Below are 22840 nucleotides of genomic sequence, written 5' to 3'. Positions count from 1 at the left end.
GCATTCCGTGTAGGGATGGGCGAACCACCTACGATACCCTTGGTTCGACCTTTGTAACCTGTTGTCCCGGACATCACACTCCTAGTATCTGAGACTGGCTGTCGTGCAATCAATATATTCTGTTCATAGCTCATTATGCTGATCAAGTGAAGGTTGGCTACCTTGTAGAAGCAATTTATGCCACGTGCCGTGGCCCAGCGTCTGCACGCCAAACTGAAACAATGGCGAGAACCTAACCCATGATATTATACTATATGTTTTGGCAATTGTTCTAGAAAGGAGTGGCGCGAGGGAAACTGACCAAGACTGCGAAAATAGACACCAACCCTTAATTCAAACACTATGCTTTATTGAAGAGCCCAAGGAAATCGCAATCATGAGTTTTCTTGTTTATCCATCAAACGCCTGCAATGCTTTATCATACCCATATCCGTCTAATTCTTTCCCTTAATAGAGAGCCGTTGCCTATTTCCAGCCCAGATCTTGGTTTGCGTTATCGGTTGCGCCAAATCAGCAAAAGGACACGCGGAGGCAACAGAAGGCGCAATGCTAACGCGGTCATCCTCCATCGTGCGCGACGACGAGCTACTGCTGCTACTTTCGCCAAGGATCTTCTTGTCACCCAGGTACCCTTCCTTATCGTCGATAAGATACTCAGACATCTCATCGGCGAACTCCTCGCCATCACGCATACGCCAGCGCGCAATGAGGTCGTTTTGGATCCAGATGATCTTGCTAATCGCTCTGATCATGGCTGTCTTGCGCGCGAGTGACAGCGTCGGATGGGACAGGAGAGCCTCGGTGAACAGATCCTGGATGTACCCAAGACAAGCGCCCATATGAATATATTCGATGTTCAACGGGTGTATGCGCTCCTGGGCTGTGTGCATTAACCTACAGAGAACACCATTAGCCGCGGTTATTCAAGACGCAAGAGAATAAACAAGGTATCGATTACTCACCCGACTTTATTCAAATACCTCCAGAAATCCATCTGCATCGGATCAGTGACGATCTTCGTCAGGTACCACCGCAGGAACATCTTCCTCCGCATGATTGGCGGGCTGTCTTCGTTGTAGAAATCTTCAATTGGCGCCTCCGATGCCGTGTCTTTGGTGTGAAATGAGCGCGCGGTTATGTCGTACTCGAGAAGCTTGCGGTAGACGAGGTTCACGACGGCAGGGATGAGTGTCTTTATGTATTTGGCGCCGGAGGCGAGGGCTTCCATGTCGCCTGTTTGATAAGTACAAGTTAGTTCGTCGCTCGTCCATTGCCAGGATCCAGATAGGTAGGCAGAATGCGGCTAAGTAAAGATTGCGACATACTTGAATTGAAGTCAATGAAGTCCTTGAGGTAATTGATTCGGGCCTCGAGACGGGTATACAAAGCCTTGCGGCTGATCTTCTTGACCTCGCGGCCGTCGAGTCTGAAGTAGGCCAATTTGTCGGTGTTGCCCGACATCCGGGCTGGCTGGTTTTCCATAATGTCTCTGAGGTTGTGGAGGTTGGAGGGATTGGAGTCTCAAGTGAGTAGAGGATCGAGTTTTGGGTTGACCCTTCGTGAGGGAATAATAGGCAAACTTGATATATGGAAGGGTAAGATCTGGAAAGATAAACACAACATGACTTGGAACACACGGGGTGTCATATGGTTTTTATACACTACGGGAGATAGCCGACTCATGACATCCAACCTCTCAGATTGATGCATTAGAAAATACCTCGATAACAACGTCAGTCGCTCTTCCGACTTGGACGGGAATGACGGGAATGAAATCGAAAATATCACGTCAACAGGAAAACATCCGCATCGGATGAGTTTTGTGGAAAAAAAGTTGACCGTTTCAGATTAGATCGTGGAGGATCAACCTATCAAGATGCATCTCGATGACAGGGATCTTGCAGCTGCGAGCACTCCGATGCGCAGGTGGTCTGATTATGGGGAAGCCTAACATAGCTCCATCTGTATATACGACTGTACACGTGCTGCCGTGGGTCCCTAGGAGGCACCAGTCCGATTATGCACCAATCTTCCGAATAGAGCCCTAGGGACTCGGCACAGTTCCGATACCTTTACAATCTTTTCTAGAAGCCTGTTCTTGTGGGTTGCCGAAGGGGAAGAAAATTGTTAAACGAGGGTCTATTGGCGCTGTCCACCTTCAATACTGTCGCAATTGGCTGTTTCAGAACTACATCACCTGATCTGGGAGTCGCATGGCTGCATAGACTCGTCAGCACAACTGACGGATGACAGTTGCGGTCAATCCCGCCTCAGGGAGGTTAGAAGCCAGACTCTGATATGACGGAATATAGGGCATAGCATTAGGTCGTTGACCCATCGATTTTGGGCACTCAACGCGTGATTGATCAAAGCAGTTCTCTCAAGTGGCTTGGTTGTCCCGAGGGGTGATTATGGTATGGGGCTCAATATGGCCTGATGTTTTGCTGGCGGCCCGGTTTTCTCCTAGTATCTCCATATTCGTAAGCAAGAATTTCTCTTCAATCACTAAACGGCCGGTGACAAATATAGGCTCGATTATCTCAAAGGTCACTTGAACCCACCTTTGGGATTTTCTGGTTAGTTGCGGCGAGGTTCAGTCAATTTTGAACCCTATTCATGATAGGCATCTCGGCTTCGCTATCTTGGCTGAAGGCACATGGCCATGTAGCACGAGAGACGCAGTAGTCTAGTTTCTCAAGGGTCCAAGGCATCCACAGTCTGCATGCAAGGATCGAATGATTTCCGGATCGGATTTGGTACTAGCCCACCGGCCTGCGATTGCCGTCTTCCTCGGCCCTTCCCTTGGTTCGGAGGATTCTATACTGCACATCTAGTCCGGAGCCGGATGAGATACCTACACGAGTGACAAGCCTAACCCTCATCCAGTATCGAAATTGTTAATTGGATAGGTCCCGACACTATCCTCGTGCTCCGTACGCTATACTTTGCTGGTCTTTCTAGAGATAGGTTTCGGAATCTTGCCACAGCAGGAAGCCGTTTGTGGTATCTGCAAGGCCGCGGGACATATTCGCGGAAGTCGAAAAGCATATCTACCCTGACTGTCAGTAGTTGCTCAGAAAATTTCCGTGAATTTTTTTCCGGTCTTATTAGAGTGATATTTCAGGTCTAGGCCATACATCCCCCGTTTAGTTTGTTGGCTCTGAGACACCGTGCGCCGATCAACGTCGGAACATGCCGAGAAGAACCAGGTCCGTCAAGATCACTGGCGATCGAGCTCCATACGGCTTATTAGCAGGATTGTCGTTTGTGCTCATTGAGTCGTGACTTCGTGAGTCGTGACTTCGAGACAATCTTGCATGTTTCATGTCCTGATGGGCCCGCTGTGTTGATTGAGATGAAGTTGGATGCGTTATCCATCCACCCAAATAACCCGCCGGCTCGATAGTCCTGTAAATCGACTTCTGCTAGGGGCTAAACGCGTTTATTGGATGGCATGATACCTAGATGGCCCTTCTCGAAAAAGCTAGCGGGTGAAGACTCGAAGGTAACCGTCCTACGTACCATAGTCTGCCGCTGTGGTGCAAGACAGAAGTGGACCATTGAAGTCATTGGGCTATCCCTTTCAGCTCAGCTGTACCCCAGAAGGTCTAGATGACAAGGACCGAGAACGAACAATCTCGTGGTTAGAGAATGGGGTATGGGGAATAGAGAATGCCAACCACGTGGTAGTTGTCCGGATTCGTCCATCCTAGGATGGAATCCTCGCGGGGCCTTTACTTTTGACACTCTTTGACAGGTCTCAGCGTCACCGGATGCGGTGATCCTAGGCTCAGAGCTTTCAGTCGGTCATCTATCCGTGATGAAGCAGCTATTTGCAAAAATGTTGGAGTTCGCAAGCCTTCGCTTGCAGAAATCCTGTTCACATCCAGACTGGGCAGCTACTACAGACAGCTACCACAGACAGTTACCAGAGCAACTAGCGCACTTTCTCGTCTCTAGCGACGGGGTTACCGTCAAACTGCTTGTTCTTTCCCCTCCGCCTTCGGTATGATGTTCCGGCATTGCTCAATGCGCCTTTGCTCGTCCGAAAGCAGCCTCCCAGTGCATCTTTCATACGACTACATGCATCGTTAGGTTGCATAGCTCCGAACACAGGCTTCAGTAATCAATATATTTAAAGGCGGAGGCATCTATGCAATTGAGGAATCCCCAAACCCTAGTTCCTGTTGTCTCGCGGTCTCGGAATGTTTCCCCGGATCTCGCAAGCGGCCATTCTGGCCCATTCACTTTTGGCAGTCTGTACTTCAGCTGCAACACTGTTAGTGTTATCCTCTTGCCTTTGAAGCTCTCGCTCACTCGTAGTAGTCTACAGTCTCGTGCGAATCCCAGTGCCGAGAAAGTCCGCGGGGTCAACCTCGGTGGCTGGCTTGTTCTTGAGCCTTGGATTACCCCATCATTGTTCGATGAAGCTGGCGACGAAGCCGCCGATGAGTATACTTTGACCAAGGTTTTGGGCGCCAAGGAAGCTGCGGCTAGGCTTTCAGAGCATTGGAACACTTTTATCACAGAGGAAGACTTCGAGCTTATTTCTGAGGCAGGTTTGAATTATGTTAGAATCCCCATCGGTTATTGGGCAGCAGCACCGCTTGATGGCGAACCGTATGTCTCCGGCCAACTTGAGCACCTTGATAGTGCCGTTGCCTGGGCGAGAGCTCACAATCTCAAAGTCATTGTGGATCTTCATGGCGGTAAGTCTATCAAGCCAGAAGCAGTGTACTCCTATCGCTGACAAATCGACCAGCACCGGGATCGCAGAACGGATTCGACAACAGTGGACGCAGAGGACCCATTGGGTGGCAACAAGGAGACACCCTTGAGCAGACGCTTCTTGCTTTCGAGGCCTTGGCCCAAAGGTACCTAGCGGACGACGACACCGTAACGATCATTGAGGCCCTAAATGAGCCTCATGTTCCTGGCGGCATCAACCAGGACCAGCTCAAGGATTACTACGAAGAGACCCTGGCGAGAGTGCGGAAGTACAGTCCCGACGCGACCCTGCTCCTGAACGATGGGTTCGTGCAAACGGAAGGCTGGAATGGTTTTATGACTGGAGAGAATGTTATGATGGACACCCACCACTACGAAGTTTTCGAAGGGGGCCAGAATGCGTGGAACATTGAAAAGCATATTGATGCCGCTTGCCAACTCGGACGTCAGCATCTACAGGCTGTCGACAAGCCTGTTATAGTGGGCGAGTGGACAGGAGCCCTGTCGGATTGTACTAGATATCTAAACGGCAAGGGAATTGGAATCCGCTACGACGGTACGTTGGCTTCGAACACAGCAGTCGGCCCTTGCGGAAGTAAGAGTGAGGGTAGCGTGGCTGGCCTGAGCGCAGATGAGATCGCGAACACGCGTCGCTTTATTGAGGCTCAGCTGGACGCATTCGAGCTGAGAAATGGCTGGGTGTTCTGGACCTGGAAAACCGAAGGAGCACCTGGTTGGGATATGCAAGATTTGCTTGCGAACGGCGTCTTCCCTCAACCCTTGACTGACAGAGAGTTTCCAAACCAGTGCAACTTCTAACTAAACAATGCATTGATAGCGATCAGCATCCTACCTTTCGATTGTTATAGGGCTTTTTCATTGTCGGCTGTCATTTCAATATCTATGTTGTCCCGTTCACTAGTTGATGTTCGGCTAAAGGCAATGAATATTCATAAATCTCACCGTTTCGTCTATAGGGGTATTTAGGCTATGTAGAAAGAGCAACGCGACCCTAGCAATGCATACAGGCGGCCGAAACCTCTCCAGTCCGACAAAATGGGAACAACGCTGCAGGTGAGACTATGGACCCGAAAAGTCTGATCAGTCCGATCAGAGCAACCGCAGCGCGGCAAAAGCCGCAACCACATCTCGATCAACATTGAGCAGCCAATCCTCCTGGAACCGCTGTTCACCACCACAACTCACAATCAAAGACTGCAGCCGCTCGCGCACAAACTCTCGAATGTTCGTCTTGTGAACGATATCCGAGCTTTCCCACTCACGTCGTCGCGTGTTCTCTGGCGGCTCATTATCCTCATATGTCCCCGTCTGCGCATTATTCCAGTAGATGAGATAATCTCCACCGCGAGGATCACTGGGATCACCCTCCGTCGTACCCTCCGCCAACTCGGTGATAATATCCGTCCAAACATTGAGGTACGATTGCAGGTGGTTGAGGATATATGCCGGCGGTTGGGTATTAGGCCCGCTAAGGGTGAGAAGCTGGGTTAAAGCCAGCGCGTGCAGTTTCTTCTGCGTTGCGGTGCCGATATTGTCGTAGTGCAGAAACCATTCGGTTAGGAGCCAGGTGATGAGATGTTCCTGCGCCTGTTCTGGAGTCTGAGAGTTGTTGCTGATGCTGCTATTGGAGAAGGCGGCTGTGATACCGGAAACGAAGAGTGTCGGGTGTGCGAGGGCGAGGCGCGCAAGGACAGAGAAGTAGTCTGTTTCCACGCCACCGTAGATGCTCGTTTGTTTTTTGTTTGGCCCTGTTGTTTGGCTGGACTCATAAGCGGAGTAGAGGCCTTCGAGGAGGGAAGATAGGAAGGAGCTATCGAGTAAAGAGCTGATGATGACGCGGTATGTGTTTTCACTGCCGTTGTCTACAGCGTCGGCACCGCGGATAGCTAATTCTACGAGGCGGGGTACGTAGCCGCCGCGCTGGCGGAGCGTGGGTTGGAGGAGGGACTCGAACGAGGTAAAGAGCGGGAGACGAATGCGGTCGCTGAGGATCTCCTGGGGTGCGAGGATGATGTAGGACTCCGCAATCTGGAGGGCCAGACCCACGCCGTCGATGGCGGATTCGAAGATGGGGAAGAGGGCAGGGATGAGGGAGAGAATTTCGGGAGAAGGGGGCGAGGGGGTTTGCAACAAAATGGCACTCCAGAGCTCTAGAGCTTCTTCTAGTAGATAAATCATGGTATCCTTTAATTGTGAGTATTTGGTCCATAACTGGAAAGCTTTGGATATAACATACCGAAGTCGGATCGACGGAATTGCGGATTAGAGGCAAAATGACGGAATGATATCTGACCGACTCTTGCTTAAGAGAATATATCAACGCTCCAAGTAAGGTGAGAATAGCCTGCTTTAGTAGATGTTCTTCGCCGGAGCTTTCCCACAGTGGCGGTAGTAATGCGAGAATTGCATCTGAGAATGGAGCAATCTTGGAGAAATATTAGCAATTAGTCCAGATGTTGTGAAAGGGGATACGAACGTTATCTTCCATTCTGGTGACAGCCAATCGCACTGTATCGAGAAGGCCCATCTTTGTTTCAGAGCTTTCAACTTCCTGCACCAGGGACATCAAACTCTGGAAGACCGACGGCGCGTAAGGCTTGAAACCTTCCGGGGTAAATTCAAAGGTATCAAGGATATGCTTAAGCTGCCGGCCGGCAGTAATTCGGACCACGAGGTCATTCAAAGGATCTTGATTATTGAGCAAATGCTGGAATATCTGGTAGATGGATTCCCAGTCCATCTCGCTAGACTTGACAGGCACCCACTGGCCAAGAAGGATCGCAATTCTTCTCCTGAGGACGTTGTACCCAGGATCTTGAATTTGAACTTCCGGGACGAGGGTGGTCCGCAGGAAGTTAATGAAATCGAGGTTTTTCTCTAAGCAGGCGGCGGCCAATCCAATGGCTGAATAGAGGGAGTCTTTTAGCAATACATCACGGTTATCTGTGCCTTGAAAGGAGAACTGTTAGTTGATGAAAGATCAGGCCTTAAGAGGAAAGCTCACCTGCAAAAGACTGGAAGACAGTCAGTAAGCGAGGCACCAGTAGGTCCTTGAAGTGGATAACCAGGTCAAGGAAGATCTTTTCCGAGCAGGAACGTATAGAAAACTCCCAGGCTTCGGCGACATCCTCTTCTTTGCGCTCCCATTCCTCCGGCTCTGCCTCCCACTCTTGGAAGTCATTCTGTCTGAAGCGGAAGAACTGAGTGACAAGGAGCTCCATGACATGAACGACGAAATCCTGCGTAAAAAGCTGTGACTTGATAAGCTCAACAGCTTGCTTCTTCTCTTCTTTATCTTGTGGAGTCTGGTATTTGATTGTCTGCGCAGGGTAAAATGCCATCCTGGAACAAGCCCGGAGGAGAAGGAGAGCCCTGAGACCGGCTTTCTCCATGAAGGTCTTATCCGACGTGCCATCCGCCCCAAGCTGACTGTAGTTCTCCCCCAACTTAACTACCAGTGTCCAGTATGACTGAACTAGCGGTATGCTGTCTGGAAGCAGCGCAAAGGACGCGGCACGATCTTTCGCCATCTCCACATGAAGCTTGGACAGTTGCAAGAGGTGCTTTTCGACAAACTTCTGTACTTCTTCGGGTAGCGCCACAGAGCCGCTGATGAGCGCAAACAGTCTGCTGAACTGGGAGTGTGTCAAGAGCCAGAACTCTTGGGCGTCTTTGGTTCGGTTGGGATGCTCGTATCCAGCCACAAGCAGGCGCCTGAGAACCTTGAGAGCAATAAGACTCTGTTCCATAGCTTCCGGAAGCCCCGCAGTGCCATAATTACCCTGCTCCAGAGCAGGGGCCCATGCGTTCACTTTATCCACGTATATTCCGCCCAGAACATGAAGTATTTCTGGAACAATTGACTGCAGGCTCTGTCGTGTTCTCTGCAACCGAGCTGTCGAAAGTTCCTTGACTATCTGTAGGAGGATAATAAGCGTCCGCGGTAACTGCAACGGGTTCGCGCCAGGTTGGACAGATGAGCGGAGGGAATCGATGACGGCAGGAATTCCTTCAGGCCTTTAACATGTTAGAAACAAGTTACCAGTACGTGAAAAAGACTGCACTTCTCACCATTCTTGCGGGTACTCGAGGCGCATGATTTTCGCGAGCACGAACGCGTTGTGCAGAGCCAGGAGGGGCGCCGGTTCGACAACACCAGCTTGTAAGGCCCTGACTTTGATATGTTCTTTTTCTTCTTTCTTGATTGCACTGCAAAGCTAGTCAGTAAGCTCCGCGATTCCGTTGTCCGGCAGGTGTGCCTACTTTGGTGCCGTCTTGCGCCAATACTTGTCGATCCCATTCTTTATCTGTATAATGGCGAGGTATCGAGCTTCATTAGGGACTGTCTGGTCTAGAAACACATCCTACATAGGTTAGTGCATTCAAATATGAAAACTGTAAAACCTTCAGAGCAAAGACCGGTGGAAATGCATACCTGAAGAAACGTATAGTACTTTTCCTGCTTCTCCCAATTCTGGAGCTGCTTGGTACCGGTCTGAACCTGCTGTTGCGTAGAGCTAGCAGCTTGTATCAAGGAGTTCAGGACATTCTGCGGCGTCAGAGGATTTGACTCCCCCGCCAGCTCAATGACATGAGCCATAACGGAGATGCAAGAGGAGCCCCGATCTATTTACACCGAGATAGTAGCTCCAAGGCGAACTTATAGCTCAAGTTCAATGTATGTGACAGACTCTAAGACCGACAAGCCATAGAAACAGGAACGTCGAAGCCTAGGAGCGTTTGGCTGGTTGACGGTGTTTGTGGCGCGTTTTCGGCGGGCCTGCAGCTTTCTTGCATTGTACTCTTTATGCTGACTCCCCACCTGCGGCATAGCACGGACTTTTGTTTTTCCGAAAGAGGAGCCCTAGGTTTTGACCCTTGACGCTAGACTCTATTCAGACAGCAACCTAGGGCTTGAGCTCTGTGATACAGCAAATCCCATCTCTTCCATCTACCAGCCTCGGTCAATACCTTCACCCGTCATGCCATGAATCGTCCCACATATGAGTAATGTTTATAACCGTGTAGCAGTTGAGCTCGAAGCTCCGCACGTTTCTGAATCAGTTAAAGCGTACCGCTCCCTCTATCTATGCGGGACATACTGAGTACGCCCCATCGACCAGGATAGCGTCGAGTAATAGTGTGGCCCCACCAAACAACCATCTTGGGCTAAGCATCTTAGTGCGCCATTCAGCTTCTTATATTCTTCTATGTTTTGCGGAGAAGTTTGCGGACCCACGCCTCCAATTTCAGAACAACAGGACTTTAGAAGTTGAGACGGGACCTGGGACTCAGAAATAATGGAGACTATAAAACCATGGTCGCGGTCCTTGGTTTTGCTAATCTGCCCAGTACTTGCGCACTGACTGCTTGCAAACCCTACGTCAGGATGGCCCAAGTCGAAGTTCCAAGCACCAACGGCAGCGGGAAGTCTTGACGAGACTCGTCTCTTTATCAATGGCGAAGTTTGTCAACGGCCGTGCTGCATCAGTTTGTGAAAGAGTAATCTAATGGATATAGTTCCAACCCTCGTCCGATGGGAAGACATTCAGCCTGATCGACCCATTCACGCAGTAGTCAGTTGCAGAAGGTTCGGTAGTCAGAATTCATATAGCTCTCTGTTCGTTCGAATAATGGACTGACCCTGCAACAGTTTCCCAGGCCACTGAAGGAGACACAAACAATGCCGTGGCAGCTGCCAAAGCAGCATTCCCGGCGTGGAGAGACCGCTCCCCCGCTGATAGAGGCGCCTATCTCCACAAGCCGGCCGTTCTAATTCGTGAAAACAACGACGAGTTTGCCCGGTTGGAGGCCTTGTCCACTGGAAGGCCTGTATCGCAGTACTTCGATGCTACCGTTTCAGCAGATACTTTCTCCTACTTCGCTGAGGCTGGTTGGACGGTCCAGGGGACATCTAGCTTGAACACACCCGGCCACCTTAACATGACTGTCAAGCAACCTTATGGCGTCGTTGCTTGCATTATCCCCTGGAAAGTGCCCATGGCATTTTTCGCATTCAAGGTTGCGCCGGCTCCGGCGGCCGGAATCACGGTCGTTCTGAAGAGCAGCGAGAAGGCGCCATTGACTGTAAGACATCTCAAAAAATCCATGCCGTCTGCTCTTATCTAACACACAAAGTCCGCCCTGGCAGCCACGCTGATCGCCAAAGCCGGCTTCCCACCTGGCGTCGTCAACATTCTCTCCGGCTTCGGTACCCCCGCCGGCAACACGCTAGCATCACACATGGACGTGCGCTGCCTCAGCTTTACAGGCTCCTCGTTCACAGGTCAGAGGATCCAAACCGCGGCCGCGCATCGAACATGAAGATTGTGCACATGGAACTCGGCGGAAAGTCACCTGCTCTCATCTTCGAGGACGCCGACCTAGAAAACACCGCCCAAGCGACACAGTTCAGTATCCAGTGCTTGAGCGGACAAACCTGCATGGCGAACTCCCGGATATACGTCCAGGAGTCTGTGGCTGACAAGTTCTTGGCCTTGTTTAAGGAAAAGTTCGGAAGCGCGGTCCTTGGGAACCCGCTCGAATCGGGTACAACACACGGTCACAGGTCGATGGCCTGCAGTACGAGCGTGTCAAGTCTTATATCACTATCGGTGAACAGGATGGAAAACTCAGCATGGGTGGCGATGCGGGCAATGGGTACTTCATCAAGCCGACTGTCTTTGAGAGTGTCCCTGAGGACTCGCTCATCGTGAAAGGGGAGGTTTTTGGTCCAGTTGTTGTGATCAACGCCTTCAAAACGGAGGAAGAGGCCATTAAAAAGGTTAATGCATCGGAGTTTGGGCTGTATGCATCCGTCTTCACGAAGGATCTAGACCGCGCAGTGCGTACTTCGAAGCTCCTGGAACTGGCACTGTTGGTGTCAACACTACAAGTCCTAATGTCGCTAAGGACATGCCGTTTGGTGGGTACAAGATGAATGGTGTTGGGCGTGAGGGCTTCATGCACAGTCTTGACAACTTCCTTGAGACCAAGACTATTTTGATAAGATGAGCTCTTGAGCGGATCAGATTTGAAGTTAAAGTTGAGCGAGTGACGGACCAGAAAACCACTTCATGGTCGTGACTACGGCTGAGCACTAGCTGGGCCCTTATAGGATTGAAAGGGAGCGAAGTCTTTCTTCAGGATAATGCCGTTATATATTGATTCATAGAATGTCTTGCACGAGTAACATAAAAACAGCATACACATATATTAGCGCAGTCTTCCGGTAGATTGCCGCATTCGACGAAAAAACCGGCGGAGTCGCTGTTGCTATGGAACTATGAGCTTTTGCGGGTCGCATCAACATCTTCGTTGTACCCACTCTTAGAATCATAAGGGAAGGGGCTTGTGTAGTTATACGTGGGCTGAGTCCCAGCGTATGTCTCCTTGACAATGTCAAGGATTCCATAACCCGCTGAACAGTCGCCCTCGGTCAATGGGTTTGGCCATACCGGCGAATATTCGGACAGATCCCCATTCGAGAGAGGGCCGGGATAGGTCTGGTTGAGTCTTAGGTTCGTTGTGTCAACCTTGTAGTTGACATAGCCGGTCTTATTGGCTACGATCTCAAGGATATTAGCCCCGCAATCCCAACGGCCTAGGGATGGAAGACCCCAGTTGGCTGAGACAGAGGCGATGACCGAGTAATGGGTGTAGAAGGTATTGTCTTCAGTTCCATGTAGGTTCTCGGGGACAGCGCCTCCCAAAAGAATGCTGAAGATGCGGTTGTCTTTCGGGTAAGTTTTATCCTCGTCGAAAGTGATGAGGATTAGGGTATCGTTCATGAAGTAGTCGTTCTCGAGCAAAGGCGAGATCCAGCCACGAAGCCACTTAGCAGCGAAGGTTATGTTGGTGTCATGGGCGTCATTGGTCATGTTGGGCGTAAAGAAGGCCCATTGGGGAAGCTTCTCGTTGGCTAGGTCGTCGTCGAAGTGTGTAAAGTTCTTGATCTGGCGCCGGCGCATGTCATTCTCAGCGACAGAGTCGTATAAGATAAGCGGGTTGTGCTTTCGCACATAATCATCGGCGTAGGTCTCTTGGTTTGAATAGTTGAATCCTTCAAAGCCGGGGTAGGGCATGTGTTCCTGGTACTCGGCCCAGGCAATATATTTGGTATCTAGGAGATCTACGACAGTGGAAACATTGGCCGGAACTCGCAGGAAATCGTCATGATCCATGCCAAATGTGTCGCCTCCTGCTGCAGCGCAGTAGTTCGGTTGAGACGGATGAGTGACCGCATAGAAGTTTGAGCTTTTTCGGTCAGAAGGCAACCGTAACGCACGTTCAGCAAACTTACAGGACGATTCCTTGTTTCGCTAGCCACTGCAGGTTTTCATTCGCCGCGGCATCCTCGTAATCCTGTCGAAGACCAATTTTAGTAGATAGGGATACGCAATGAGTGCAGCGAACTTACGATATTCTCGAACCAAACCTGGAAGATCCGCTGGAAAGCAAGACCCTCGACGTTGGAAACTGGAGAATAAGGCTCAACAGTGGCAGCACTGGCTACAATGTCCGACAACGAGGGCTCGGTCGTCGTCGCAGTCCGAGCGACGGTCGAAGAAACAGCGCCTAGGACAGTTACAAGTGAGGACTTCATTGTGAATAGCCACCAAAGACCTTGAGATTTGGAATTCGCGAGATCTCGACCGACTGACCGGACGGAGGGGGTCTGCTCGCTTATAGAGGGCTGCAAGGGGGAGGAGGTGGCCCTGCAGATGTAACATCAACTATAGCCCAGCAAGCAATGCCCTTGTCCTCAGCAGTCATTCGGGTCACGATCCCCTCACCCCTCACACTAGAACTATGCTAGTATGATGGGAGGTGGTATCGGCTGGCCGGGGGTGGTGATGATCAGCAGTTGGAGGAAGATGACCTCGGGAGTTAGCGAGCCCAACAGACAGCCCTCTTGGGCGAAGCTTATCTGGCAAATCTTATCAGCTGATCCCTGCACGTGTTTATTGGTCTCAATTATGGGCTCGAGTCAGCCATGGATTGCTTGTAGTCAACACAAGCCTTTACTTGGCTGATCCTGTCCACATAAGCAGAGTGACCATTTTGGAGAGTATTGCGTGCTTTATTTTCACCCTGCAGCAGTTTACTAAATTGCTGGAGAAGGAACCATGAACCGCATGGTGAACAAGTACCAGCAAGTTTTAAGATGCAATAAACTACCCTGAGAATGTAATTCATCACCAAACTGTGAGGTCCCAAGATGTATTTATATATTCGCAAAGCTCGGTGATATAAATTCCTCAGTCAGTATGGCTGAGCCAGGCCGCTGAAGATAAACTAACATCCTCGCAAGGTACAGAGGTCAGTATATCGATCGATAATAACTTTGCGAAGGGTTTATTCCTTGATACCAGAATCTCGTCACATTACTTCCACAAGAATCAGAGAGATCCAGGCTATCTAATCGAACTACAATCATAGGACCTGACTGCATTCAACAAACCCTTTTATCTAAATAAAAATAAAGGTCCTAAGGGCAAGAGAATACGCAGAGAAATAGAGAGGAGGGGAAGGCATGTATACTTGGCAATAATACTCTTTTAGCTATATAAAAGGGTTAGGATTAAGGCTAGCAGCGTGATATACAGTTAGGAGCAGATAATCTGTCTACTTACAGCTCCACTATATTGCAGTGACTGAAAGATTAAAAGGACATACTACTAGAAAAAATGCCCTAATAAGTAATTATGTAGCTGATCAAATGATTATGTATAATTTAATAATATTAGTGGTTGAATATCTTCAAAATATGTAGGCGGAGTGGTCAAATTCGCCGTTCGGCGTATCCGTTGCTCGGCCATGGATCACTTCTTAGTAAGCATGTTTTGTCCGCACCCTTAGTTATCACGTGCGCCAGTCAACCTCGGCTGATTGCCGGGCAATCTGGGGAACCGACCGGAGCATGGCTGGAGACTTGACTTGATACAGACAACAGGTACATCTCTTACCTGCAGGCTGCTTCAACACTTCTATCACACGATGATAAAACGATGAGCTCGACGAACTTTGCCGCTGCTCAGCAGCGCGTTCTCGAACGCCGACGGCAACGCGAGACTGAAGCCCAGAGCCGTCTCGCAGAACAACAACGGACCTCTATCGTAAATCACCCCGCCGTGCAACGACTTCCTTATCCATTAAATACATTGTCGCAATCAGGACTTTCAATATGGGATGCGATCAAAGGCCGCGAGGGGACGAGGCCTGCATTTCGTGTTGGTCAGGTTGACGCGGAGCTGTTGGACGAGGAGTTACTTGGCCTGCTGAAGGGGCAAGTCGGAGATGCGCTTAAATACTTCGGGGTAGGCTTTTGCAATTGATCTCCTGGCAGCCAGCTTACTGACTTCACTAGCCACATCTCCGTGATGACTGGACCCACGAAATTCAATTCGTGCTCCGCGCGATCCTCTTCAAACTCTCGATATGGGACCACGACGCCTCTTACGGCGCCGCCCTCCAAAGTCTTAAATATGTCGACAGTCGCAGCAAAGGCCCTGTTCACTCAACGCCAACGAGGCTTCAGAAATCTCTATACGGCCTCCTAACAGTAGGCGGTCGGTACGCGTGGGACAAATGGGAGAGCTGGCTCATCTCCCGGGAGGGCGGCTATGAGGAACCGTCACCGGAAGTCCGCTCATTGTCACGAATCACAAATTTTCTCTCCACAACACACTCCATTGCGGCATTTTTCTCTTTTCTCATCTTCTTAGTAGATGGTCGCTACCGAACACTGATCGACCGGCTCCTCCGCATGCGCCTTACACCCCCCTCCGCCCAAGCCAGCCGCGAGGTCTCCTTCGAATACCTAAACCGCCAACTAGTATGGCATGCATTTACTGAATTCCTTCTATTTCTTCTTCCCCTCGTCGGCATAAGCCGCTGGCGCCGCTGGGTATCCCGCGCATGGCGCAAAGCCATGTCGGCAATCCGATCGACAAGCGTCGACGAAGACGAGGTTTCCGAAAAGCAAGGCGAACTCGCCTTCCTTCCTGAGCGCACCTGCGCAATCTGCTACAAAGCCAACAATGACGCAACAACAGAAACAGAAGTCATGGCTGCAGCTTCGTCGGGTGCAGGAGGGATCATCGGCTCTGCGCAGACGGATATTACGAACCCGTACGAAACGATACCCTGCGGCTGCATTTACTGTTTTGTTTGTATTGTGCAGAAACTTGAGGGCGAGGAGGGTGAAGGCTGGGTCTGCTTGCGCTGCGGAGAGCTCGTCAAGAAATGCAAGCCTTGGAATGGCGATGTCCTTGAAGAGCCAAAACGGCAGTCGGGCTCCGGGAAGATTGTTGGGTTTGCTGTAGGTGATGACGCCACCCTAGAACAGGAACAGGCGCATGAGCAGGAGAGCTCTGTAGATGCTGGATGATATAGCATATCCTTATCTAACTGCATTCGAAACTCATATTCTTTGGCGGGGAATATGCATTACTCAGTTTATATATTATAATTAGAAACATCATTTTTTCCCCCTGGCCTTCGTCGACAACTTGCAGAAAATCGTCGAAAAAGACATTCCCTTTGAACCAGTATATTGTTTTTCATCCTACCAGACTTCTCGTCAAGCGGTGATCTGAAGTGGGTATTTCATACCACATTGTCACAGTTTATCGAATATTTCACCAGTTAGTGCTCACGACTCTACTGCGCCAGTAACTGGCCGTAGAAGGAAACCATGGAGGGAAACACAGTCCAAGGACTCCAACTTCCTATACCCTGCTGTTTTGGTGTAATGCTAGTACTACAGCTTCGTCCAAGCCGGTTTCCAAGCGTCATTTGTGCAAGAATCCGTTAACAGACTATTATCCAGAAACACGCTATGTAACATAAGAACAAAACCTGGAACCTCCAATCCATCTATTGTACAGTTTATAGGCAACATAAGATAGGTATCATCATAACTCGTCAAACAATCAAACAGTAGCCAGTGGTATCGAACGCCAGCGCCCCAGGCAAAGAAAGAAAGTAAACATATATTTGAAACACTCAGAGCGTAGGTGCCCTCTTCAAGCCAACGCAATAACGCACAAACAATGTATCAATGAAATGTGCATGTCTGATTCCTGGCGGACGACGCTTCTCGAACTCATCAATGGCTTCTTGGACACCGAATCCGCATCGCTCAATCAGGTAGCTAACGATCAAGAAGCCGGTTCGGTTGAAGCCGTAGTGGCAGTGTACACCGACCACAGGCCGGAGACGGGGGGCGCCGCTGGTATTAGATTTCTCCATTTTTTCGGTGATCTCCTTCTGCAGGCGATCCACTAGGGCGATAAAGTCGCGGACTTCATCTGGTGTTGGAGGAATTTTGGACACGGTCGGATATTTTTGGTAATGAATGCCGCCAGCCTCCAGAGAAGCTGGGTTGTAGACAGGGCTCTCGTGGCTGATATCTATCACGGTGTAGATATTATCGCGCTGTGCTTTTGAGAAGAGAACTGGATTGTGTTCTTCGTCGACTTCACGCAGCATCTTGAGTGCGACGAATGTATTGGCAATACGATCGGAAACAGGAGGCACCTTCTTCCACTTCGCCAGATTCTTCACGTCCCATTTACCCGACGTGTTCAGGTATTGCAGTTGCCACCCGAGGTTCAGCCTGTGATCTGCATGTTGGGAAACGAAGTCCTGGATAATACCTGCGAGAGTGCGGTATGTCGCACGGTCGTACAGTAGGGCATGAGATGCCGGCGCCGGAAGGATGACTGTTTTAACCGAGCGTTTGGTTCGTGGTAAACCGTTGGACTCATTTGTGACCTTCTCTTCAAGCTGTTGCTCGGTGCCGAGCTTCTCCTCGTGAGCCAAAGAGTCGGGAAGCATGGAAGCGTCGGAGGCAGCAACGCTACCATCTGCATCTTCGTCCATGGTTTTATCACCAGTGTCACCGAGGGCTTTTAAAAGCTTCTGGAGTTCGACTGGCCTAGTCACCGTGTCCGATTCCCCACCAACAAGTAGAATTGGTGTTCTCACACCGGCCCAAACCTCCTCTCCAGGGAGACCACCAATAGTTTTACTATTAGGTCCGGAATATGAAGGAAGAATGCCCCAAACCATGCGCTTCCAAACAGGCGTCTTGCTTTGTTCGTTGAAACGAATTTGAAGGCTGCGAGTTTCTTCATCGGCACCTGCGCCAACAAGCCTATTGACACTATTGCTGTACAGGCCACCGCGTCTGTCCCAGCGTCGCCAGAGATTGAATATCGAATCAGGGATATAAAGCAGACGACGATAGGACGAAACTTCCTTGGGAGAAGGAGGTGTTGCACGAGGACAAATAGCAACGAGGCCAAGGATATGATCCTTCAACTCATGTCTGAGTGGTGAGGTCGAGGATGTTAGCAAGGCTGACAGAGAACATCCCAGACTGTGCGCAATCAGAATCACTTTCTGACCAGCCTCTTTATCGCGATGCCGGTCAATAGCTGCGGCAAGCAACTCCGCTAGAGCTTCGATTGTGTACGCATCCCACGCGGTGGGCGCAAAAGATGACAATCCGCACCCGGGCAAATCGATACCAAAACAAGGACCCACATTTGAAAGGCTTGTGAGGAGATGGTTGAACTGCGCCAGAGACCCGCCTAGCCCGTGTACGAATACTAGGAGGGGAATCGGCGATGGCGTGGTCGGGAACTTGTCCATCTGCGGATGTGGGCTGTTGAACGTCCTTATTGAAGGATATTCGGCGACGGATGTCTTATAAGACAGGTACATAGAATGTTTTCTCAGGAGTCCAGGGTCTGTGTTGACAGCTGAGCATTGATTAGCATTGCCTGATGAGTTACTGTTGAAAGTGTATTTACCATCCTGCGGCTCATCACCTTTCTGGTGTACCTCTTGGTTTTGGCGAGTTTCCGCAACATGCTGCCATGACTCTGAGCTCTCATAACCGTCTTCGTCAGACGAAGTCACCGTCCCACCAGAACCCTTGTGAACATCACTCAGAGAGCGGCGAAAGCGTCTCCTTGTGGTCGACCGGGCCGAACTTGCGCGCTGCAGAAGCGAAGACAGGAGTCCGCAGGCAACCATTATGACAGCGCAGGCGGTCAAGAAAACTACCTCGCCCTGGTTCACTTTCGGATTTGGGTCAAATGCGTGAAAGGAAAAAGTCGACGCGACGAAAGGAGCTATCTCCAAGAGAGTAGAAGAAATTTGACACCGAAGCAGTCGCAAGGCACTTGTGTCTAGCAACCCTACACGGGGAGGGGGCGGCACAGGAAAGCTCGCATTGGGGGAGCTCATGATAGCATTCGCTCCGGCCCCAGCGTTATATAAGGTTGCGATCTAGCGCCAAAGAACAAGCTATCCCCGCTTCTAAAGGGGCCAGCTCATGCAACAAACAAGGGGCGCGAGGATCCGTTCTGGAACACGAATCGAACTCTCCACGAGACCGAACGGCGAGAGCTCTTTGGAGGAAAGGCCCGTTTGAGTGATAGTGAGGCGACGAGGCGGGTCCTTCAAGCCAAATAATAAGACACTAGGGTGAATGATAGATCCTAGCTCTGGCTGCTCCGTACTTTATAGGGTCCCGAGCCAATGAACGGCTGGGACGCAGCACGTTGGCTGTGATCGGGACGCTTACGGAGGGATTCTGGAAGTTCCACTTGGGCACTGGCCCAAACGTATGGCGCGCCAGGAGCAAGGAGAGGGTATTATGTTTCGTTGGGCTGGGCGTAGGAGGTTTCCGTTGGTGGAACAGTGGGTGTGACTCTCAACCGGTAACTTGTTGAAGATGTATGAAGCTTCTGCATTCGCTGCAAGCTGGTTAGCAATACTGAAAAGAGTCTGGAGCCCAGCCATATGAAGCGCATACAGGATGAATCGCGAAAAAGAAATACGAAAGCCTGGAGATCGCTAATGAGTGACTACTGAGACGAAGCCCGGAGTACCACGGACAATGAACCGTGCTGTGCAACAGTCAATGGCCAAACCAGAACTAGGCGATTGAGCTCATGAGACTCCTTGCTGACGGTAAGTATGAGAGTGATGAGCTGAGCCTGTCACAGCCAAAGAAGCAGCATCGTGAAAATCGCGAACCTGGTCCATCGAAAGGAAAGGTCCGCAGCAGGCAGCTTGGAAAAAAAAAAACAAAGCGATGACGCCCACTCATTGTTGCCCGTGGGCCGTAGGCCCAGCGATGACTCAGCGCCGCCCCGTACGGATAGTTACCAGATTGTTTCTGCTTGACGATCAACAGTTCCAGTCCAAATGATCGACTGACAGTCGGTGAGTCGGAATATCCGGCTAAGGAGTGTACTATATATTATCATATGACCTAGTAAGCTATATTCCGAATATAAAGCTTCGAAAGTGGTGATATACCGAAGGTGCATTGTTCTTTACTTACAGCCAAAACAAGGCCCACACATAAAGCTGTAATTAATGTCGTCATTTGTTTATTCACAACAGCTCAGATTCGGCTCAACTATGCGACAACTTATGGCTGGGAGTTGAGACTGCTCAAATGTCTACGCCGCGATTGAAGACAAATATATATTCTTCTGAAAAAAGCAGAGGCTAGCTTGTAGAATTAATTGCCTTCAAAACAGATCTGTCATAGCACCGTGCGAAGCATCCCCTACCAGCCGGGCATACTTCGCAAGCACACCGCGCGTCACAGTAGGAGCTGGCGGCTTCCATTCTTTCAACCGCTGTTGAATCTCCTCATCCGAAACATCCATGCTGAGTTCGTTGGTCTCCGCGTTGATAGTGACAGAGTCCCCGTCACGAACAACGGCAATGGGGCCTCCCACTGCTGCCTCTGGCACAATATGCCCAACGATAAAGCCATGCGAGGCCCCAGAGTACCGACCATCCGTGATCAGTGCCACGTTGGTCAATTTTGCACCCATAAGTGCCGCACTGGCTTTGAGCTGTTCTGGCATACCTGGTCCTCCCTTTGGACCTTCGTAGCGAACAATGAGCACAAGGTTTTCTCCGCGGGGGATCTTGCCCTGCGTCAAGGCATCATTGAGCTGGTACTCCTTGTCGAAAACGCGCGCTTTTCCGGTGAATTTGGTTCCTTCTTTGCCGGTAATCTTGGCCACCGCGCCACCTGGAGCAAGATTACCTTTTAGGATCTGGAGATGACCAGTCGGCTTGATGGGATTATTCAAAGGGCGAATAATGACCTGATCGTCGGGAAGAGATGGGTACGAGGCCACGTTTTCAGCCAGAGTCTTGCCGGTGACTGTGGGAATATCACCATCGATGAGGCCAGCTGCAATCAACAGCTTATGGACGGATGGAATGCCTCCAATTTCGTAGAGGTCAGCCATAAAGTATTTTCCACTTGGGGAAAGATCTGCAATGAATGGAATCTTGTTGCTAACTCTTTGGACGTCATCCAAGGTGAGATCAACGCCCGCGGTTCTGGCCATAGCCAGGAAATGAAGCACACCATTGGTGCTTCCTCCTAATGCCATAGTCATAACAAGAGCGTTCTCAAAGGACCTTTTGGTGAGCAAGTCACGCGGACGAATGTTTTTCTCCAGGCAGGTCTTGATAGCATCGGCTGCCTTGACACATTCTCGCATCTTGGTCGGCGACGAAGCAGGAGTCGACGATGAACCCGGCAGAGTCAACCCCATAGATTCAATTGCGGTGGCCATTGTGTTTGCGGTAAACATGCCTCCACATGCACCTGCGCTAGGACAAGCGTGCTTTTCCAGGTCGTCCATGATTTCGTCCTTTGTTAGGCTCGTGTCGCCTCCATCGTCAGGCTGGCGCAGGGTATCATATGCGTATGCACCTGCAGCTTCGAAACACGAAGACACGCTGATGTTCTTCCGAAGTGACTGCGAGTAACCCTTCTGGATCGTACCACCGTATATCATCAGGGACGGTCGGTTATGTCTGGCCATACCCATAACAACACCGGGCATGTTCTTATCACAACCCGGAATGGCGATACAGGCATCGTGATATTGGGCACATGTAACGGTTTCGACACTATCGGCAATTATTTCACGAGATTGAAGCGAGAATCTCATGCCTGCGCAATAATAAGCCTCCACTTCCACAAAGCGGTACCGTTTTGGATATGCCAGTCTCAGAGCGTACCTTCACTACCCATGGAGATTGCGTCTGAAACTCCAATGGTATTGTATTGCCATCCAAGCATACCCCGGTCAATCACGGCTTTCTTAGCGGTCGTAGCTAGGTCCAGGAGGTGCATATTGCATGGGTTTCCCTCCCACCAAACACCTTATCAGTTAGCGGAAAGTCTGCGAAACGGGTTGAGGTGGTTGAACCTGCGATTCCAACATGGGGACTCTTCGCCATAGACTCCTTATCCGGGACGCCGGCAGCATAAAGCATGGCCTAAGAATGCATACCAGTTAGTCCATGGAACCACCGCAGACTCGGAATCCTAGACAAACCTTTGCACCGGGGAAATCATGACCACGGGTTATATGTGTTGAGTGCCGATTCAGTGCAAGGGTACCATCTGCATGCTTTGCGTCGCTCGGAAGGGCAGGGAACTCGATGTATTTGGGCTCCTGGAGCGAAGGGTTGTCTGTAGGTTTCGTGGAATCCATTGCGGGGTGATTGGAAGCTGAAAAGTTGGGAATCTGTTGCTACACTTCAATCGGCTCAGCAGACATGGACTCCGTTATAAAGCAAGAAGAAAGAAGGGAATTTGACTCAACCAATTCGAGAACTTGCTCAGTGTAGGCCATGGAGCCCAGTCAATGTGTGGGATCGGCATCAGACGAGCCCCTCCACATCGGAGTTGCGGCGAGGCCCCGGCGAGCAATCCGTTGCGGGGAATCCAGTTATCGAAATAGCTGCCGTCTGATTAGCTGTTCTAATTTCTAGGCACTATGCTCTAAACACAGAGCAACGATAGTTAACTTATACTCGTTATTCAGTCACTTTGTGACGGCAGTATAATAGCACAAGCCTTCGCGGAAGCGAAATAATCAGGGGGGAAAAGGATGAATATCATGAGTCGGCAGAGTAACTGCACAGTAATCGCTGAGTCTCACTGCCACTAGAGGATCATAATGACTTCGCAACCTCACAGTACATGAATTTTACCACTTTAAGGGGCGTAACCTGTCCTGAG

At 50.3% G+C, this 22840-nt stretch overlaps 8 protein-coding genes across 8 annotated transcripts; 3 read left to right on the top strand and 5 right to left on the bottom strand.

The window, feature by feature from the left end:
• Positions 1-434: 434 nt before the first annotated feature.
• On the bottom strand, positions 435-1461 carry BDW70DRAFT_146698 (protoglobin family protein; the record flags this gene model as incomplete). Its single annotated transcript, XM_073738613.1, has 3 exons — positions 435-894; positions 963-1233; positions 1326-1461. 3 exons carry the CDS (start codon positions 1459-1461, stop codon positions 435-437), a joined length of 867 nt encoding a protein of 288 aa, XP_073600525.1.
• A 2648-nt stretch (positions 1462-4109) lies between these two features.
• On the top strand, positions 4110-5700 carry exg1 (glucan 1,3-beta-glucosidase). The gene is made up of 3 exons (XM_073743861.1): positions 4110-4279; positions 4327-4709; positions 4763-5700. Exons 1-3 carry the CDS (start codon positions 4206-4208, stop codon positions 5545-5547), a joined length of 1242 nt encoding a protein of 413 aa, XP_073600524.1. The 5' UTR covers positions 4110-4205; the 3' UTR covers positions 5548-5700.
• Position 5701: 1 nt separating this feature from the next.
• BDW70DRAFT_37406 (putative importin 11) lies at positions 5702-9492 on the bottom strand. Its single transcript, XM_073743862.1, has 7 exons — positions 9185-9492; positions 9013-9113; positions 8821-8958; positions 7754-8766; positions 7226-7698; positions 6986-7174; positions 5702-6933 (listed from the first exon to the last, which is right to left on the bottom strand). The coding sequence occupies exons 1-7, from the start codon at positions 9347-9349 to the stop codon at positions 5839-5841; spliced, it is 3174 nt and encodes a 1057-aa protein (XP_073600523.1). The 5' UTR covers positions 9350-9492; the 3' UTR covers positions 5702-5838.
• Positions 9493-10138: 646 nt separating this feature from the next.
• On the top strand, positions 10139-11763 carry BDW70DRAFT_146695 (aldehyde dehydrogenase family protein; the record flags this gene model as incomplete). Its single annotated transcript, XM_073738612.1, has 8 exons — positions 10139-10179; position 10251; positions 10327-10339; positions 10403-10836; positions 10888-10998; positions 11076-11273; positions 11318-11629; positions 11662-11763. The coding sequence occupies 8 exons, from the start codon at positions 10139-10141 to the stop codon at positions 11761-11763; spliced, it is 1212 nt and encodes a 403-aa protein (XP_073600522.1).
• A 158-nt stretch (positions 11764-11921) lies between these two features.
• Positions 11922-13622, bottom strand: BDW70DRAFT_126521 (acid phosphatase PHOa). Its single transcript, XM_073735109.1, has 3 exons — positions 13169-13622; positions 13052-13113; positions 11922-13005 (listed from the first exon to the last, which is right to left on the bottom strand). The coding sequence occupies exons 1-3, from the start codon at positions 13352-13354 to the stop codon at positions 12033-12035; spliced, it is 1221 nt and encodes a 406-aa protein (XP_073600521.1). The 5' UTR covers positions 13355-13622; the 3' UTR covers positions 11922-12032.
• Positions 13623-14570: 948 nt separating this feature from the next.
• Positions 14571-16476, top strand: BDW70DRAFT_126520 (pex2/pex10/pex12 family protein). The gene is made up of 2 exons (XM_073735108.1): positions 14571-15068; positions 15119-16476. Exons 1-2 carry the CDS (start codon positions 14760-14762, stop codon positions 16139-16141), a joined length of 1332 nt encoding a protein of 443 aa, XP_073600520.1. The 5' UTR covers positions 14571-14759; the 3' UTR covers positions 16142-16476.
• A 282-nt stretch (positions 16477-16758) lies between these two features.
• Positions 16759-18798, bottom strand: BDW70DRAFT_146692 (RNA 5'-triphosphatase domain-containing protein; the record flags this gene model as incomplete). Its single annotated transcript, XM_073738611.1, has 1 exon — positions 16759-18798. The coding sequence occupies one exon, from the start codon at positions 18796-18798 to the stop codon at positions 16759-16761; it is 2040 nt and encodes a 679-aa protein (XP_073600519.1).
• Positions 18799-20131: 1333 nt separating this feature from the next.
• ilv3B (putative mitochondrial dihydroxy acid dehydratase) lies at positions 20132-22707 on the bottom strand. The gene is made up of 4 exons (XM_073735107.1): positions 22152-22707; positions 22023-22092; positions 21832-21975; positions 20132-21763 (listed from the first exon to the last, which is right to left on the bottom strand). The coding sequence occupies exons 1-4, from the start codon at positions 22308-22310 to the stop codon at positions 20310-20312; spliced, it is 1827 nt and encodes a 608-aa protein (XP_073600518.1). The 5' UTR covers positions 22311-22707; the 3' UTR covers positions 20132-20309.
• Between the last annotated feature and the right edge of the window lie 133 nt (positions 22708-22840).

Source organism: Aspergillus foveolatus (genome assembly GCF_047715535.1).
Source record: "Aspergillus foveolatus strain CBS 279.81 unplaced genomic scaffold BDW70scaffold_2, whole genome shotgun sequence".
Classification (NCBI taxonomy): domain Eukaryota; kingdom Fungi; phylum Ascomycota; class Eurotiomycetes; order Eurotiales; family Aspergillaceae; genus Aspergillus; species Aspergillus foveolatus.
Note: the sequence above shows the minus strand (reverse complement) of the source record. Positions and strands in the feature narration are given on the sequence as shown.